The sequence below is a fragment of the Python bivittatus genome, unplaced genomic scaffold (genome assembly GCF_059951505.1).
Source record: "Python bivittatus isolate LINGU-HERP-01145 unplaced genomic scaffold, Pbiv_v1 ctg000610_np1212, whole genome shotgun sequence".
NCBI classification, from domain to species: Eukaryota; Metazoa; Chordata; class Lepidosauria; order Squamata; family Pythonidae; genus Python; species Python bivittatus.
Window position 1 is genome coordinate 6,579,552 of NW_028277088.1, and position 17,727 is coordinate 6,597,278.

Sequence of the window (17,727 nt, forward strand, 5' to 3'; positions counted from 1 at the left end):
CTATTTCTGTTGGAAAAGAAAATCAATGTTCAGCCTCTAGTTTGGGTGGTTTTAGCAGTTATTCACAGTTATCACAAATTCTACACACAAAAAAAAACCTGATTTAAGAAATAGGGATGTGACAATATAATACAAATAAAATAGGTCAGTCAGTCTAAATTTCCTCAAACATCTACAAAAGTCACTGATGTAATTTACATGCTCTCTAACCAATTTGAAGGGTTACTTTAAAAAGTTGTTAATACAGCATAACTGAGTCTGCTTTAAAGATTAAAAAAATAAAGGAAAATCTCTCTTAAATTGAGATTTTGGTTACCCACGACAGTTGTAACGACATGTTTAATACATGAGATCATATTGTAACATCCCTATTAAGTTTAATAAGCACCCGAACTGCTGCAAAGTCTGGTAGCATTTGGTCAATTATTATTTTTTATACTGTACTTTTTTTCCTCAAAATATTTACATTTTTGTACAAAGTAACAGGGTTTGTTAGTTCTGCAGGTAACAGCAGCAGCTTGGCTTCTAACTTTTCCTTTTAAAAATAGCTTCATTCACTTATTCAATAATAAATACAAAAAGTTTCTCTTATTTTACAGAAATCAAAACTACAATAAACTGACTCATGGAATCAAGTATTTTAAATGTATTTTAGTGCAAGTTATTTTTCCCTTAGCTCTATCCCTAAGGAAGTCGTTTCAGTACATTCCTTGTTCAGTGGTGTCTACGTTTTTAATTTTTTTTTTCCTGTTTTTAGAGGGCCCGCCCCTTTAACAAGTAAGGCTGTGGCCAGCACTTTGGACATCTCCCTTTCGCTGGTGATTTCGGTCTACATTCATTGGTGCCCCACTGTCCTTCAGCAGGTCAGCCACAGCTTCTCTGCCCGAGTTCAATTTCTCTTTAGTGAGTTCATGAAATCAAAAGTGCTGGACTGGTCTGGAGATCAGTTTCATTTCTGTGTGCCTGAAAAGCCAGGCCATAACTCCACGTTCTGCCAGCTTGCTTCTGGTGCTCGCTTTACACTGGAGTAGAAGACAAACTTTAGAGAAGTGATTGTTTCCATACACATACACACCCCTACCCTGCAAATTAACAAAATCAAAATCACTTCTTCCTTGGGACACGCAGCCCTCAGAGAGAGTAAGGAATGCATCTAGTTCATCCATTTTCGGCAGTTTACAGCCCCACAGTGACATGGAATCTTGTGCTGGTCATCTTCAAAATCAAACTTATAGTCATAACAGAGCTGAAATAAAAATGGTCATTTAGGCTTAGTTATTATTCCAGAGTTAAACGATAAGCGCGTTTTCAACATCCTTATTAAACATCTGTGTAAAAAAATTATAAATACAGATCTTTAATACACAGACAGCCCAACACTTAAGAAGAGGCATCTAACAGCTGTCTTGGAAGACAGCGATCAGCTGGCCTAGAGCTAGAACTGGAATGGCTGGATACCATTCAAGTCTTCCCTTATTATTTCCTGGACAGACCTCTGCTTCTGAATTGCTTTTTATTAACATATTAACATTTTATTAATGTGTTACCTCTTTCTCTTCCTCTGCTCATTGCTCTAAAGGGAAACCAACTTTTTCCACAAACAAAGCTCTTGGCCTGGATTTTGAGAAAGGGCAGATTGCTCCAGCCGCCGAAGGGACTTCCACTGAGAAAGTAAAAATTCCCTCCAGACCCTGAATAGATGAAGACACTTTGGGCCACGTGACAAACGTACCTGTCAAAAATCAAGTACCTAGCATTTCTCTCAGAAGCTGATTTTTACCACCTGATGACAGTGCCAGCCAGACAAATGTTTAATTTTCAAAGACTTAAAATGCTATTGTTCAGTAATTGTACACTCTTCTCTAACCCTCTAGCAATCAAATTTTTGGATACTGCAAACTAGGATATCTATTCCATCATTTATTTCAGAATATCTTTTTGTTTACTCAAAAAGATACTAATGTCCTTTAATGAGCTGACATCCTGTTTTTCTTCCATTGGACCTTTAAGGCTTAGTAAGGAAAGTAAACACATTGTTGGATGTCTCTATAACACAAAACCAGAAAAAAACTTCATGGGAAATGCCCAGTGTTATAAGAATGCAGTCTAGGGTATAGGAACAACATGGTGGTTCTTTAGCAAAATTCCAATCTAAATTTCAAGGAAGTTGTAATAATGCTAAGCTGGGCATGAATCTCCACAATTCAGTTCACTAGACATCAGCAAAATGAATCCATAATAACCTTTGAGCAAGAAAGAATTGTATTTATAACCAAATATTTTGTTACTTGCAAAAAGAAGCAACAGAACATTCAGTAAATGAATATATCCATAGTACTAAAAGCCACATAAATCGTACCTCTTCCCCCTTCTGGATTCTCCGGCTAGAGCTAATTATGATTTTATGTCCCCGTTCAAAGGTTACCACCTCAGCCACACAATTGGGTGCACAGGAATGGTTAATATACCTAGAAGGGAGGGAGGGGAGGGAAGAGAAGCTTATTTTTATATGCTGTAAAGTGATTTTACTGTATAATACTTGCATAGCTTCTGGCCAAGGAAAAATAAAATTATTGATTTAAGTTAGGAAAGGAGACAACAAGGCTGCAATATATTAGGAAGGTAGTTTACTACTAGAACTAAGCCAACTTAGGCTGTTACGGAAAAAGGGTTTCATGTGGAGGCTCTCAGAAGTAAACAGAATGTGGGTGGTTTATACCCTGCCTGTCCTTCAGGAACTCAGGATGGCATGTAGAGCACTCCCTCCTCCAGTCTTTCCTATGATAATCCCATGTAGTAGGTTAGCTGAGAGAGAGTGTCTGGCATAAAGGCACCCAGTGAATTTCCATGGCTGAAGGTGGACTTGGACCTGAATTTGACCAGTTCTAGTCCAACACTATGTTCTTTCTAGAACTACCTACCTTGCAGGACCTCCGGTCAATGTGGCATCAATGACATGATCATTATCTATGCGGAACATGTATACTCCACGATTCTGAGGGGGGGGAAACAGAAAGGGGGGAAGAAAAGACTAAGCCAATATAACAAGTATCAATATCCAAATAAATGATGCGTAGCTGTTCCTGAATTGTAACTGGACAGAATCCAAAGGCTTACTAAAAAATTGGAAACCCTAATGTATTTTTTCCAACACAGCAGCATTCTTGTTAGGGTTCTGAGAACAGATAACAAGAAAAAGAAACTCCAAGGAAGGCTCAAACATACCTTAATCATAGTCACATTCAGCCTCTACACTAAAAGGATCACAGATGACAAGAATATTGCTATGGTTGGTTCACAACATACATCTTTTATCTGAACACTTCAAAAAAGGATTCTGTTTATATATATTTGTATTTTTATGCAGTCCTTAATTTTCAAAAGCAAGAGAAATCATGTTGAAGGAGATCCCACTGCTTCAAGTAGTTTGTAAACCAGATTGTAAATTTATAGGCGGCCTTTCCCTTATTTAGGACACTTAGCATGATGTTATCAGTGGAAATACAGAAACTATTCAAATCCATCAGAAAAACTGCATTAAAAGCCCTATAAAATCACAATTAGCTCAGAAGGCCTGGATGAAGCACTATGGAACTCTTGTCCCCACTAGATCCACGTGTCCCACAAAGGCTTGAAACAGGTCAAGTTGTCCTATGGAATACCTGAGATTCATAAAGCTTCTCCTTCCTGTTGGCTACTTCATTGCGGATGATGGTTCCAATATATTCAATTACCATAGTGTGCTTTTCAATGTCTCTAGCAGCATATAAACCCAGGCCCTGAAAAGGCAAGAATAATTTGGTAACAGAGCACATCACTGGCCTTCTCTGCTGGTGTAAATGGATCCCAAAATCTCAGCACTGCCACTTAAGACATTTTAACAACCCTACAATTCCCTTCAACTAATGCTACAATGATTACTGAGAGAAAAGTCCAACTACGTTCAATGGAGGTTAATCACTTGCATTTTAAGAGAGTTGCTCAAGTAGGCAGCATACAGATGCTGGTAATAAAATAAACAAATAGTGAATTTCAACTAAGGATAAGTCAGCATGAATATGATCCACTATTCATGTAAACGAAAGAACAAATAACAAATACATGATCCACTTAATTAAATAAATCTGGTATTTCCAACATAAAAAATATAGTTAATACCTTCCCGGCTCAAACTGACCTGAATACGCGACCGTGCCAAATAGACATTGGACTTCCATTCAGTCTTCATTTTTCGATACTGAGAAGACTTTGAATGAACAAACTGTTTACTGTAAGGTGCATTCAGTTCTCCCGTAACTGTGCTCTGAAATGACTTTGAAGTGCTGGTGCTATTCAAGGTATGAGGCCTGTACCAAAGGGTCACATAACAGAAGAAACGGAGAAGGAAAACTGAAGATCTCTCTGAATGTTGTAACATTTGGAATAATAAAAAAGCTCCTAGACGAACAGACATTCAAAGCCACCTAGCAGAGACACTAAAGCAGCTGCCCCGACTTGGACGAGCCACATACACAGCCAAAGACAGCAGGGTTTGTAAGCAGCACACAGAAGCACAGATATCCTAGGAGCCTATAAACCCTGGGCTGTACTATGTGAATTTAAAAGAAAATACCTTAACACAAACCTCTTGACATGGCTGCTCATTTTGGGCTCAGAACGAGCGCAGCCAGTGGGGTTGATGGCGAGAGGCAGCTCCATGAGGGGGTTTCGGCCGTAACGGAAGGTGTAACGCTCGCAGGCCTCAACCCCAGGAAGCTGTAACACACAAAGAGGCCGTAGGTCAGGGAAGTTGTGGAAGAGACAAAGGAAAAACCCTTGACGCTTGAAGCAAAGCAGAACTACTGATACTCTGCACAGAGAGAGGAAAGAAATACAAAGCGTACAACTAAGAGGATTCCTGTTTCTTCCTATTTTCTTTAAGAACACGGATCCCCAAACAGGTACTAGAAGCCCTGTTCTAACTTCTTGTCTGCAGGTTTCAGCTATAATATGGAAGAAAGGAACTTACTTGAACATCACCCCAGGGGTGGGAAAACTTTTGGGCTGGTACATGGTGCTGCCTGGAGATTGCTGGAAGTGTGGCTGAAACCTGCACAGCTCGATTTTTCCCCCTGCTTTATATCACCTCTGCCACCACACCACCAACCAGGAAAAAGGCTCTGATTTTTTCCCCAAAGGAATGTGCGCGCGTGTGTGTTTTAAGGATGAACAGGTACGTTAAGCTCTGCTGTTTCAACTGTAGCGCTCTCCTCTAATTTATCCTATAAATAATTGCCTTATGTAATAAAATAAATAAGCTGGATAGCCAGTTGGGTCTAGTGAAGGCCCCAGGCTAGAAAGCAGGAGAGCGTGAGTTCTAGTTCCGCCCAAGGCATGAAAGCCGCTGGGAGACTTTGGGCCAGTCCCTCCCTCTCAGCCCAACTCACCTCACAGGGTCGCTGTTGTGGGGAAAACAGAGGAGGAAGACACATTAGGTATGTTCGCTGCCTTGAGTTATTTATAAAAATAACAAAGGCGGAATAAAAAATAATCTAAAAAAACATTCTGATTTTTACTAAATGTGAATAAATGGAGAGCCAGCCTGGTACTGCTGCCCAAACACTCACTGATTCAGCTATTCTAGCCACTGCAGAGACAGTCAGGCCAAAAAGATCTTCGCCCTTCAGATATGCAGGGAATAGCTGGAGCATTTCGGAAGTTTTCCTGATAGATGCAACAGGCTCTAGGATTTTATCCCAAACATCTGTATAGGGAAAAATACAATAAACAGTGGAAATACAGAAAAAGAACCGGATGCTCTGCTCTGTTTAGGGTTATGACATCGTTTAAGACCAGGATGGGACACCTGTTATTAGGACCCCTAGTAGCTCTAGCCAATACTGGCAAATTCTGTGGCAGGGTTACAGATTCACCAGACTGGATTTTATACCTGCTGTGGACGTAACGCTGGAATAGTATAAAATGCGAAGGTCAAGGCTGCAGGCTTATTATTATTATTAAAACTCCCCAAATAGGTTTTAAAAGTGTTGTTACTAGCAAGAAAGGCTACATTCATTATATTATTTATTTTGGCCAGGCACTGCAAAATAGAGTGAGATCACAAGTGACAGTGACAATGATAATTAACATTTTCTAAGAATATTTATCATAGGAAATAGCCTTACATTTTACTGGGATAAAATCTTCAATGATCTTGCTTCCCAGCACTAAGTACATCCTTAAACCAGCATAAATCAAGGTCAGAATTCTCAAGCAAGCAATCTCCTGGCTAAGGGTAAAATTCACTCCTCCCATGTTTTCTTAAAGGCTGAGGGCTGTGAGGGAGATTAAGTGTGGGAACAGGATGCAAGCGGGTCCCATTTCCCTCCTTCAGACATGCAAAGCAAGACAGCCAAACTCTCATGATGTGATTTCAGGCTGGACTTGCTACCAGCTACCAAAGTAAACTAAGAACCGCCACCTGCCTACAAATATATAAATAAATGCAGCACTCAGAAAGACTGTAGGCTATCTCGGAAATAGGTGAGCTGTTGTCCTCTAGGTATTTTAGAGATCAGCTCCCCTCAGTTCAATCAGGTTTGTCGCCCTGGCGTAGCTAATCCCCCACCAGGGTTCCCAGGATTTTACCTTACCTTTTGGAGTCAGGTCAGTCAGAACCAGGTCTTCATGCCCTTGCTCAATAACCCTGATCACAAAAAGGGGGAAGCCATCCTTCTCTTCAATGGAACACAGGTAGCGACAGCGGCGGTTGGCGTACCGTATGCTCCAATACAACCGGCTGGCCTCAAACCCCACCGGGTAGAGCACCTTTGAAGAGTGGAAGGCATGCATCTGATGCGGCAGCAGCTGGCCAATACTGTGGAAGATAAGGCTCCCCACCCGGAAGGTGTGCTCACGGTCCCCCCGCTGTACGATGCTAGCGATCTGTCGGACTTCGTCCCGCTGCACGTAGACTCGCCTGAAGACTGCAAAGTAACTGAGTTCTTGCTCATGAGCGCCCTTCGGTTTGTGCATTGGGCAAAGCATAGTTTTGTCTTTAAAAAACATGCATTGTGCTTTAATGGCACAGGTAAAGTGATAAATATTGGTGCACCTTAACCTGTGGCAGCCGCTGGTAGCACCCATCTTGTGACAGAACACGCATTTCATTTGCAAGCCCCTCCGCAGAGCCAGTTCAACGTTGATTAAGGCACCAGCTTGTGTCTCGTAGACCTCCGTGGACCAAAGAGCACAGTTCAAATGAACCCAGAGGTCTAAGTCCAGATTAAGAAGTCTTGCCGGTCCATCTGTTAGTCCATCGCCCTCTTCATGACAGAAGCAGCATTTTCGGTAGTCTTTCAGTACAGGATCAGGTTTAAGGGTTGTGCCCAGTTTCTTGAGAAACTCATCTATCTCCTCTTCACAAGGAGGCTTGAATGTTCCTTTAGGAATCACAATCTGTACATTCCATTTTTTCCACTTCATTCCTTTCCATTTCTTATTTACCGGTCGACAGTCATCAAGGCCATTGGGTATGGTTCTTAAGCGGGGTTTCAATTTCACGGTTACCTTAAGTTCTTCTGGTTTGGGCTCCACTTTGGCTGCTTCAAAAGCAGGAGGAAAAGTAATAAGGGGTGATGAAGGGGGAGAATTTTTTTCCTGCAACTGAGGGAGGCAGTGAACGTCGAATGTAGAGATGTTGGTGTTATACTGGTGGAAGGCTTTGGGGGGTGCCTCTTTCATTGAAAATTGGGTTATGGGAGGGACCGATTCCTGAGAAATAATCAGAACGGCAATTAGAGGGATTCAGCAAAAGTTATGCGCGTGCAATATTCGAGCCAGATCACAGTCTTGTATTAAGTAACAGAAGTTTGCATGATTTAACAATCACTTTGCAGGACTGAATGGTTTTAAAATCCAGAACTGAGAATTTTAAATAATGTTTAAGAAAATGGAATTGCAAAAAGCTTCTTAACCAAAAGGATCTCTAGTTTTGAAATGGACACATAAAATCTTGATATGGAGCATTAGCTCGTACCCCTATTTCATGTTAATAAGGGGATTCCAACTTAACCTGGAGCAGGTTCAGAAAATGCAAATTATATCTGCATAGTGGGCTATATATCTATATGCATATCCTTTGCCTTTTCCATGTACAGTCCAATGCACTGAAGATATGAATTATTCTTAACAGCAGCAGCGTTCTATTTTATTTGCAGAGGCAAATCTGAGTGTTCATATTAAACACTCTGTGTGAGGTAGAAGGACAACCTGAAGTAATTTAATTTACTTATAATTTTTTACCTTTTATTGTTAAAATCAAATTCCAGTGTGGGATTTGTTAAACAACTATATTTTCCCATTAGTGTAACAGATCATAAATCCCAACATCAACTGCAAAAGCTTGTAAGGTGTGTGCGAGGAGTCCACATTTTCCCTTCAAAATCAAGATTGATACATAGAGTTTGGTTTTGTCATTTTTAAAACACTTTAAGATGCACACAGGTCCTTTGTAAAAAAATGTGAATCTTCATTGCAGATTGGTGCAAAAAATGGGAAACAATTAAATATACATGATATTGAAAGAGCTGATTGCTCTTGATTTTCTAAATAACATTTATTAAAATATACTAAAGCAGTGTCACCACAAGTATGTGAGTATGTTAAGTATTTACCTTGCTTTCTGAATTTTTTGCTTGCACGGATGCTGAATAAAGAACTAAGCAATTGTTACTACAGAAGACAATGTCTTTCTCCATTCTCTCAGACTTCTCTCGGGAATCCTGAAAATTAAAAAAACAAAACAGAACAAAACAATAAAAAATGACAGAAACACCAAGCTCTTCATAATCTGTAGGAAGCTTATATTAAGACATGGTTTTGGGGGAGAAATTTTCTTTACATTGGGCTGGGAAAAGCAGTTATGTATGCATTCAACATTATCACTTTTAAGGATTTCACTAATAACATACATTTATAACAAAATTTGCTCTCCAACATACAGAATGGATAAGCTTGTTCACAGAAAAAAATGAAATAAAATACTGCCTTATGATTGATTACATGTTCACTTGGTTGTTAGCTGGTAGTGAAAATAATTTCAGGCCAAATAAAATTTGATGGATGAAAAGAAAGTGGAGAGATGCTAATTACCTTGAGACATTCTGGTATTTATACTGAGAATATATAGAAATATTTGTATTTTTATGCCACTTAAATGGCAGAAATGTGATCAAGATTAAAGAGAGATAAATAACATTCAGTGCTATACAAATTAATCCTGTACTATCAGAGACCATTTATTCGTAAAAGAGCAATTCTTACATTAAATAAAGCAGAGCGGCAATCGTAAAATATCTATACAGTCCAAGGTTTAAAAAAGAGTTCTAACACCTCAGGTGGGCAAAACGTTCTGAGCTGAAAATGGACATTCTGAGCATTCTGTGCTTGAACAAAAGGAACAGCATTGTCTTGAGCAGTTTGGGGTATTTTGAGCCCCGAAATATACTTTTGTTTTGTAGATTGTGACTGAGCTGTTGCATTTCTTCTTCCTTCCCAACTAAGTGGTAACACAGCCAGGCTTCACCATGTTTTTACTGCTACTGCCTTAGAGCAGAGAAAGTGACACGGGGTAGAACCCTGGGCACAGCATGGTTTCAGTTATGTGAAGTTAGTGTTCATGTGGGTGGACTGTGCCATGCCTTCTTTTGCAGACATGTAGCTTACAAAAGAGAGCAAGTAAATGCAGATAGAAGAGGGTGGGTACACAAAAAACAACAGATTTGCTTCCTATAGGTTCTTGAAAAATGTTTTAAAAATAATCTCCTTGGTCAATTTCAATGCAGGTTGGTCAGCGGGAAGTAGCTAGCATGGGCTCCCCCCCTCCCCCCCCCCCAGGTTTGGTAGCCTTGGATTGAAAAACAAGGGAGTAAGGAACCTGCTTTGATTCTTCGTTGTGTCATATCATTGGAACATTTGATACATTTCAAGTTTTGTTCGGTTATAATATGCAGCACTCAACTGATTTCAAATTTTGTCCACTGGAAATACAGCCAACTGGAAATGGAATATCCCCAACCCTCTGGTAGATTTAACACTCTAAGGAAAAACACAATTAAAAGTGGAGATCACATTTACAGATATACCTGTTTCAGGAAATGCAGTTCTTTGAAAGGTTTTCGCACTCCACTGCCCAGTACTACCACTTTACAATGAGAACACCACTGTGACCTTAATGCTGAATCATCGGCAACATTTGGACTTTGTGCTTTATATCCTGCCAAAACTTAAGATGAGAAGAACACAGATTCTTTTAATGTATGTATCATTCTAGTGTAAGTGTGCTTGTCCTTACAAAGCACCTGCTCCATGACCACTAATTTCCTTAATAACCAATCCTTAAAACAACATCCCATCCCATCTAACTTACTTTGTCATTCTTTGTGTTATTTTTTTTTTAGTGCCTTCTTTAACAGTTTGGAACTAACTGTGATTAAATCACTGAGATCGCATTCGTTCCCTTAGAAGTGGTACAACACCCAACCCCACAAATCTTTTATCAGAACACAATTGATCTTATGGACAAAAATATAAAAAACAATACAGAAAACTTATTTATTTTCTTATCTTGAAATCTCTCTTTCAAATCTCCAGCACCAAGTTCTACTTCATGTTCGTAAACAAAATGTTAATGGTCAGACACTGACTCACCATTTCCGCTTGACAAAAATGGTGTATTATGTTGCTTGAGTCCATAAGGTCCTGTTAATCCAGGAGGGCCGACAGTTCCTGACTGAGAACCATGAAGGAGTACGTGTTGCCTGTACTCAAAAGCTGGATTTGCTCTGTGCGGATTCATTATTCCAATGGATGATGGAACATCAGATGCATTGCTAATTTCATAACTGTTTGGAATTCTGACATGCAGAAGATTGGAAAATGCAGCCACCACACTACCAATGTTCTAGAGTGGAGAAAAGTAAGTGTATAGTGTCTCTGTTATTAATCAGATACAGGTAGTCCTTGCTTACTGACAGTACTGTAATTGGGATAGGGAACTCTAAGGCACAATGTCCCATAACTGCGCCACCTTACGATGGCAGTTCTGACAGTTCCAGTTGCCACTGTTAGGTGAATCCCGTGTGGTCACAGCATCCCACAGTCACGTGATTACCATTTGCAACTTCCCGGTGGCTTCCCTATTGACTTTGCCTGTTGCAAGCCGGCAGTGAAGGTCGCAAATGACGATCATGTGGCTGCAGGCAGAACACTATGATGTCGTAATTACGAGCCGGTTGCCTAGTGCTCAAATTGTGATCATGTGACCGCAGGGACACTGTGATTGCTGCAACTATGAGGACCCAACGTAAGTCCCCCTCATTCAGTGCCATTGTAACTTCAAACCTTCACTGAACGAATGGATGTTAAGCAAGGATTACCTGTAATTAAACAGCACTGAGCTGAAATACAGAAGTGTTAATTCATTTATTTTCCATTCCTGATATCAGACTCACTCAGTTTGGCTATAGAGTCCCATCAGGAATTTATTAAGAATGAGGTTAATACTTCCTTACTTCATGTTATTGTTTCATGGTGTAACACGAACACATTGTCTATTGCAATATTGGTCTCACTGAGATGACTTCTCCGAACAGTCCCCATTGCTTTTTTGATAAAGAAGATCAAGAAAGTGGCAGTTCAAAATAGGCTTAATGGGAAAAAATCCCAACATTTAAAAAAACACAAACCCTCATAATTCTTTTTGTTTCAGAATTGCTTACGGGCAGTATTTCAGTACTAGCCTTTTTTTTTAAGGTGTCAACAAGCATGTAAACAAGAGTAGCCCAACAGATATTGTATGCTTGGAATTTCAAATATCCTTCCCAAATCAAAGAGTTGTGAGCAAACTCAGCTGCAAGGGAATAAGAGAACCAGCGCTCCTATGTACTGGCAAGTTATTAAAATCAGAAGACAGACTAGGAATAAATGGGCAGTTCTCACATATGAGACATACAAAGGGGTTTTTCAAGAGATCAGAATTAGGACTGGGGCTTTTTAGTTTGGATATAAATGATCTGGGGTTAGGGTTAAACACTAAGCAGCCATCTTTGCTGATGATACCAAATTGTTCAGAGTGGCAAAATCAAAAAGAGATTGTGAAATGGTCCAAAAAGACCTCTTTAAACTGGTCACACAGGTAACAAATTGGCAAATGCAGTTCAGGGCAAAAATGTATAAAATGGTGCATGTTAGTCCACCAAATCCTAATTTTACTCTAAATTAATGGGATCTGAATTGACTTGATCAGTTGACTGATCAAGTCAAGAAAGGGATTTTGGAGTGACAGTGGGTAGCTTGAATAAAAACCCAGTAAAAGAAGTAAATTCCATAATTAGAATTATCTGGAAGGGAACTGAAAACAGAATTGCCAGTGGGATAATGTCCTTATCCAGCATATAGCAAAGCTAATGAGTTGACCCTTTATGACCCTATGATATACAATTCAGTGAAACCATACTGAAATTGCGTATCAGCGTTTAGTACAACAGTTGACTGCTGTAGAAATAAAATTAACAACCAAGACATCAGTAGCACACTGAAGGCTGCACCCAGCAACATCCTGAGACAAGCTCGCTGGGTTGTGGCATCTTTACCTCTGCAGCTGTGGGATGCAAAGTAATGGCAATGGACACAAGGCCGGATTCTGCGCCATTTGGGGCAAGTCCCAGCTGAGAACCAAAGAAACCTGAACAAGGCTCCGTTTTGATGAAATTTTGCTTTGCTTCTGAACCTTAATTTAAAGAGAGGAAATTAAACTTTAAGTCACATTTGAATGTGGTTAGAGAAATCAATACATCTGTTTAGAAGGAACGTTGGCCTTACCCTTTCCAGTACTGGCTGGCAGAATTGGAATGACAGGAGACGGAACGGACTCTGGCATCTCTTCTTTTACTGCTGACAGATCTGGGTACCTACTTATTTCCATGCCCATGACGCTCTCAGGGGAAGAAGAAGGAACAAAGCTATCCGGAGTATCTCTATCATCACAAGGATCCTGAATCCTAAGACACACAGGAGAACCAGGACTTTTGAAAATGCAGTATAGATGGAGACCAAGCATTTGATTCAGGAGAAACGGGAAACGGGAAAAACAGAGCATTTTGAACACTGAAAACCACACTACATGGAGGAACAATAAAAACAATTGGCTGAACTGGCAGCCTACCTCATCAGTCTACCTCCCAACCTGAAGCCCTTGGAAATTCCCAACCTGTCTTGCTACCTCAGAGAACTCAACAGCACAGACATCATTCTGGAGCAATGGATTCTGCTCAGTACCAAAATGCATGAGGGTTATCAAGCACAATGCAACGTTCATGTCTTTAAAAAAGACACCTACCTGAGCTCTTCGTGATTGTTATGAGGTGGGGTTGGAAGAGAAGCAGGCACATCCACACTCTTAGGACCCTGAATTATGGCTCTGGCTAACAGATCATCCTGTGGCCTGAAAGGCAGCTGAAACTGCTTTGAACCTAGAGCTTTGGTAACAGATGTGATGCAAGAACAGATTAAACACATTACTTAAAACATCTATCTGAGTGGACTGGATTCATGAACGCTTACATGCGTCTCTGAGGAGCCACGGGACTTTTTGCTAACATTTTAGTAACATTTAACAATGTGTGACATATTCTATGCATGGACCATTCCAGTTTCAGTTTTGGGCAGTTCATACCTGGACCAAAATGTGTGTCTTTTGTCTGAATTTGAACATGTGTTCGGAGTAGGCATATGTGTTCCAGGGTAGGAAACAGCAGGGAAAAGGTAAAGATAGCAGTGAAGGGAAGTTAAAGGAAGGAAGGTGCTTGGGCAAGGGCAGGTGAGCCTGGACCAGTTGGATCATGTTGTATTGGGATTTAAGTATAGGGGTTGCAGCGAAGGAAAGGGAAGCAGAGACGGAGGGATGATCAGTGGGTGGGCTGGCAGAGAAGAAGGGTGGAGAAGGTGAGATACATCAACCTTGCCCTGTTTGACTTGCAAGACCCATTAAGAATCTTGCTTGGTTGAAACCAAGAACAATAAAAATAAGAACATCTTGGGAAAAAATTGCTCATAGTTCCCCATTACCATAAAATCAGGAAACTGAAAATGCTTTTCCATAATGGAGCCTGTATTATGAAACAGCCTTCCCCTGGAAGTTAGATTAGCCCTGATTTTTTTTTTGCTTTCAAGATGGAGCTCTTCCAGGTTTTTTTTAATTAGTTGAGAGAATATAATAGGTATATTATATAGCTCTGATTTGATTATGTGCCATCAAGTCATTTTGACTTTTAGTGACCGCATAGGCAGATTTTCTACATAATGGTGTGGGTAGCAAACATCTTACCATCAGGTCCCCCCAATATTCCAGCTTTGGTAGCAAGTTCTTCAGTAGTTGCAAATCCATTTACAATTTTTTGGCAAGTCACAGGTGGAGGCGTAGGAGGAAGGGAGGCTGGAGGTGTAGGTGGGTTACTGAGATTATTTTGCTGCATGAGAGAAGATACTTTAAGTTAGTTTTTAATAGGCTTATTGGGTAAAGATGCATATTTAATAACAAAACTAATTACAAAGCAGCAGTCAAAATGCATTAGCTGAGTTCAGACTGAACACCAAGCCATGGTTTCGGTGCTATGAGAACAAGCTAAGAGGACTTCCAGTTTCTTACTCCCACTTTGGTCTGCATGCTCCAAATAATTATTTGCTGAGTTTTCTATTATGCTAAAGTTTAAAGTTATTTACCAAACATACAAATTATGTCTGGCACTACTTGCAGGGCAAATGCAAACCACAACTTCTATGTTTTGTTTGCTGTTCTGCATCAGCTAATCCAGAGCATATATATCAAGTAAGGAAAGAAATCACACTGGTTTTTGTTTGAGAACTGGCTCTCCAGTTCTTACTGAGAGTGAGGAGAGAAAGGCATGTGGTTCAAGAGCAGATTTTAAAGTAATCTTTTGCAAGCAGTAGGGCGCTGCCGAAAATGGGGCAACATGAATCTTTGTGCCAGTGAATGGATGGGCATACATCAAAAATCACTTTTTAAAAAACTAGTCTAGAATTAGAATGGGAGGTATTGATTTGTTTAATATTCTTCTAATCTGCCTTTCAGGGCAATTCTATTTTACTGGTTTTAACCTCACTTTTGAGTGTGCTCATTTTTGTTTGCTAGTTTCTCCAGATAAGATGTATCTAACTAACTAACTAACTAACTACAAAAATCCACACACAAGTGTGGTGTTAAGTAATGCCTCCAAAGGTGCTCTCTCACATTGGTAGATTCTTGAGTCAATGGCATAAACCCTACAGAAAAGCTTGCAAGAGCAAACCGAAGGCCTCCTTAGAACAAGATCCAAGGAATATATATACTTAAAAAAAAAAAAAGAATTCTGTATCTCCTGTTATGCATCTCCAGTGATGTACATTAAATGTATACAACTTAAAATAAAACAAGAAGCTATTAAAATAAATTTTAAAATATAAAAGAGCAACCACTGGTAGGCTTTAGTCAATCAGTTTTGACCTGCTTCCCAGATGGGCTGTTATCTGGTTACTCAACTGTCCATCCAAAAAGGAAGAGACAGGTGGGTAACTTTCAGGCCATGACATGTGGCCTGTCTTCTGGCAAAACAGGGAGGCAAAAGAGGAAGATGGTTAGAATTATTTTATTTTACAATATACAAGATGTGTATTGTATTATTACCCATATAGCACACTGTAACTTATTATAATAATACAATAACATACAAAACAGGGACTAAGGCTAAAACAATTTAAGGTCATACCCTACGTGACCATAAAACTGGCTGGTGGTCTTGGGCCAGTGGCCTTCCCAGCCAAACCTACCAGAGAGGGCTGTTGATAGTGGGAAACAGTGGGAAAGACAGTCATGATGGCATAGTCTTGAAAGAAGGATGAACTGTAGCTATAATATAAGAATTGTAAACCAGTGGAAGAACAGATGAAAGAAAATGATTTACCAACAGATTCATCTGGCACAGTTGTGCAGAAATACAGGAAAATCTACGTGAAATGAATACAATTCACAGTTGGGAAAGAACTCAGATTTTCATCCCATTTGCTACAGTCTTTATAATACATTCAGGAACTCTTTATTGAGGCCTATTCTATCTGCAATAGTCCATTCTGTTATCAACAGGATACATTCAGGCAATGCTGCCACCTTTATTAGTTACTGAGGGATTTCATATCCTATAATTCTTTGACATCTCCAGAAGCAATATGTAAATGGTTTTGACATCTCTAAAAGCAGTATGTAAATTAACCAGTAACAAATAGAAGAATAAAGACAATAGCCATCAGGGGAACAAGAATATGGTTATTTAAAAAATCCTTGAGGAATAGAGTGGTTTTGCCTGGTTCTAGAAGGGGCATATCAATGAATTCTGGGCAAATCTCCTGCTCACCAATTACCACTTGTGGAACTCCAAAGGGGGAAGCAATTAAAGAAGGGCCTTGTGATGGCCTCTTACCTCTGGGGAAAAAAAGCCCTGCTCCTTTAATTTAACAGTATTTTGCATTTCCATTGAACTGGTAAACCAGGGCTGCTTTGTTAATATAGGAGACTTGGATTATAACTTTCACATATGCATCTGTTTGAAACTCATTAAAAGAGTACTGTTAAGTATAGGCTTTAATATGCCACAATACTTTCAGTGAAGGGGAAGGATAAGTATGAAGATGAAAAGTGTGAGTGACAGTCTCAAGAAATCCTAAGGTATAACAAATAATGAATCCCACTTTTATTTCTTATAAAATGTTTAGAGAATTACATAGAAAAAGAATACACCTTGTAGATTAGCTGAGAATAGTAATCAGATACCCCATCAAGCGTGGCACTACCGAAAGCTCCCACAAGCCGACTTCCACTATTCTGATGGCTGCTACCATACGGGAGAAAGTGGGCGAAACTCACTCCAATCATTGGCTCCATTAAAGGCAGCAAGGAGAGTTGCTGGAGGAAAGATGCATAATTATTATCATTCTTGCAAGCTGATCGCAACAGATAAATTACACTAAGAAGATGGCTCCTTTTAAAAGCTTAAGCAATTTAGATACAAGCATATATCATTCCAAAGTTTTCCTTCCTCTAAGCAAAATCTATCAATGCTGTACATCCTAACTTGCATAGCTTGTTCTTAAAAAATAAATAGTTTTGCCAGCAAGAGTGGCTCTCATATGCAGCAATTGCTGTAGAACCTTTGGTCTTAATACCATGCTTCCAGGATACAAAATATTGTTCACAATGAAATTACATCTAGTGAAAATTGCTTTCGCCATCATCAAAGTTGCAACCATTCTCAGTTCTCCAGGCTCACCTTCAGATTGCAGTTTTGTTTTAAACTAATAAGAGTTTGGTAGCTGGTAATGTAAAAAGTTAAACAATAATAACAAAAAGTTGCTTTTAATCTTCTTTTCTCCCATCAGACCTTCTTCCTCACCAATATAGCCATTATTCCATTCCCTCTTTTGTCATATCTGCCTTTCCTTGTCTTCCTTCCCATTTATCTAGCTGAGTTTCTTCCTTAATACCCCTAAGAATTATTAAAGTTTGGGCAAATTCTGCTAAGTAAGATTACAATCCAAATTGCTTCAAATAGTTTCAGAAACTACTTCTTCTCTAATCTAGTAAAAGTGGTTTATTTGGGAATGAAAACTGGATTTTGAAAAAGCAGGATAGAAAAAGTA

At 39.5% G+C, this 17,727-nt stretch overlaps 1 protein-coding gene across 7 annotated transcripts in view; it reads right to left on the reverse strand.

The window, feature by feature from the left end:
- Nucleotides 1-253: 253 nt before the first annotated feature.
- KMT2C (lysine methyltransferase 2C) overlaps nucleotides 254-17,727 on the reverse strand; it is a 152,338-nt gene continuing 134,864 nt past the window's right edge. For all 7 annotated transcript variants that reach the window (XM_088150212.1, XM_088150213.1, XM_088150214.1 and 4 more), the window contains 16 exons: nucleotides 16,829-16,993; nucleotides 14,366-14,507; nucleotides 13,379-13,517; nucleotides 12,862-13,040; nucleotides 12,633-12,769; nucleotides 10,690-10,942; nucleotides 10,125-10,264; nucleotides 8,655-8,762; nucleotides 6,633-7,752; nucleotides 5,607-5,743; nucleotides 4,613-4,755; nucleotides 4,178-4,346; nucleotides 3,663-3,779; nucleotides 2,922-2,995; nucleotides 2,360-2,468; nucleotides 254-1,246 (listed from right to left, as the gene is read on the reverse strand). In XM_088150212.1, coding sequence (XP_088006338.1) covers nucleotides 1,154-1,246; nucleotides 2,360-2,468; nucleotides 2,922-2,995; nucleotides 3,663-3,779; nucleotides 4,178-4,346; nucleotides 4,613-4,755; nucleotides 5,607-5,743; nucleotides 6,633-7,752; nucleotides 8,655-8,762; nucleotides 10,125-10,264; nucleotides 10,690-10,942; nucleotides 12,633-12,769; nucleotides 12,862-13,040; nucleotides 13,379-13,517; nucleotides 14,366-14,507; nucleotides 16,829-16,993 — 3,225 coding nt within the window. In that variant the 3' untranslated portion in view covers nucleotides 254-1,153. The remainder of the gene's footprint in view (nucleotides 1,247-2,359; nucleotides 2,469-2,921; nucleotides 2,996-3,662; nucleotides 3,780-4,177; nucleotides 4,347-4,612; nucleotides 4,756-5,606; nucleotides 5,744-6,632; nucleotides 7,753-8,654; nucleotides 8,763-10,124; nucleotides 10,265-10,689; nucleotides 10,943-12,632; nucleotides 12,770-12,861; nucleotides 13,041-13,378; nucleotides 13,518-14,365; nucleotides 14,508-16,828; nucleotides 16,994-17,727) is intronic.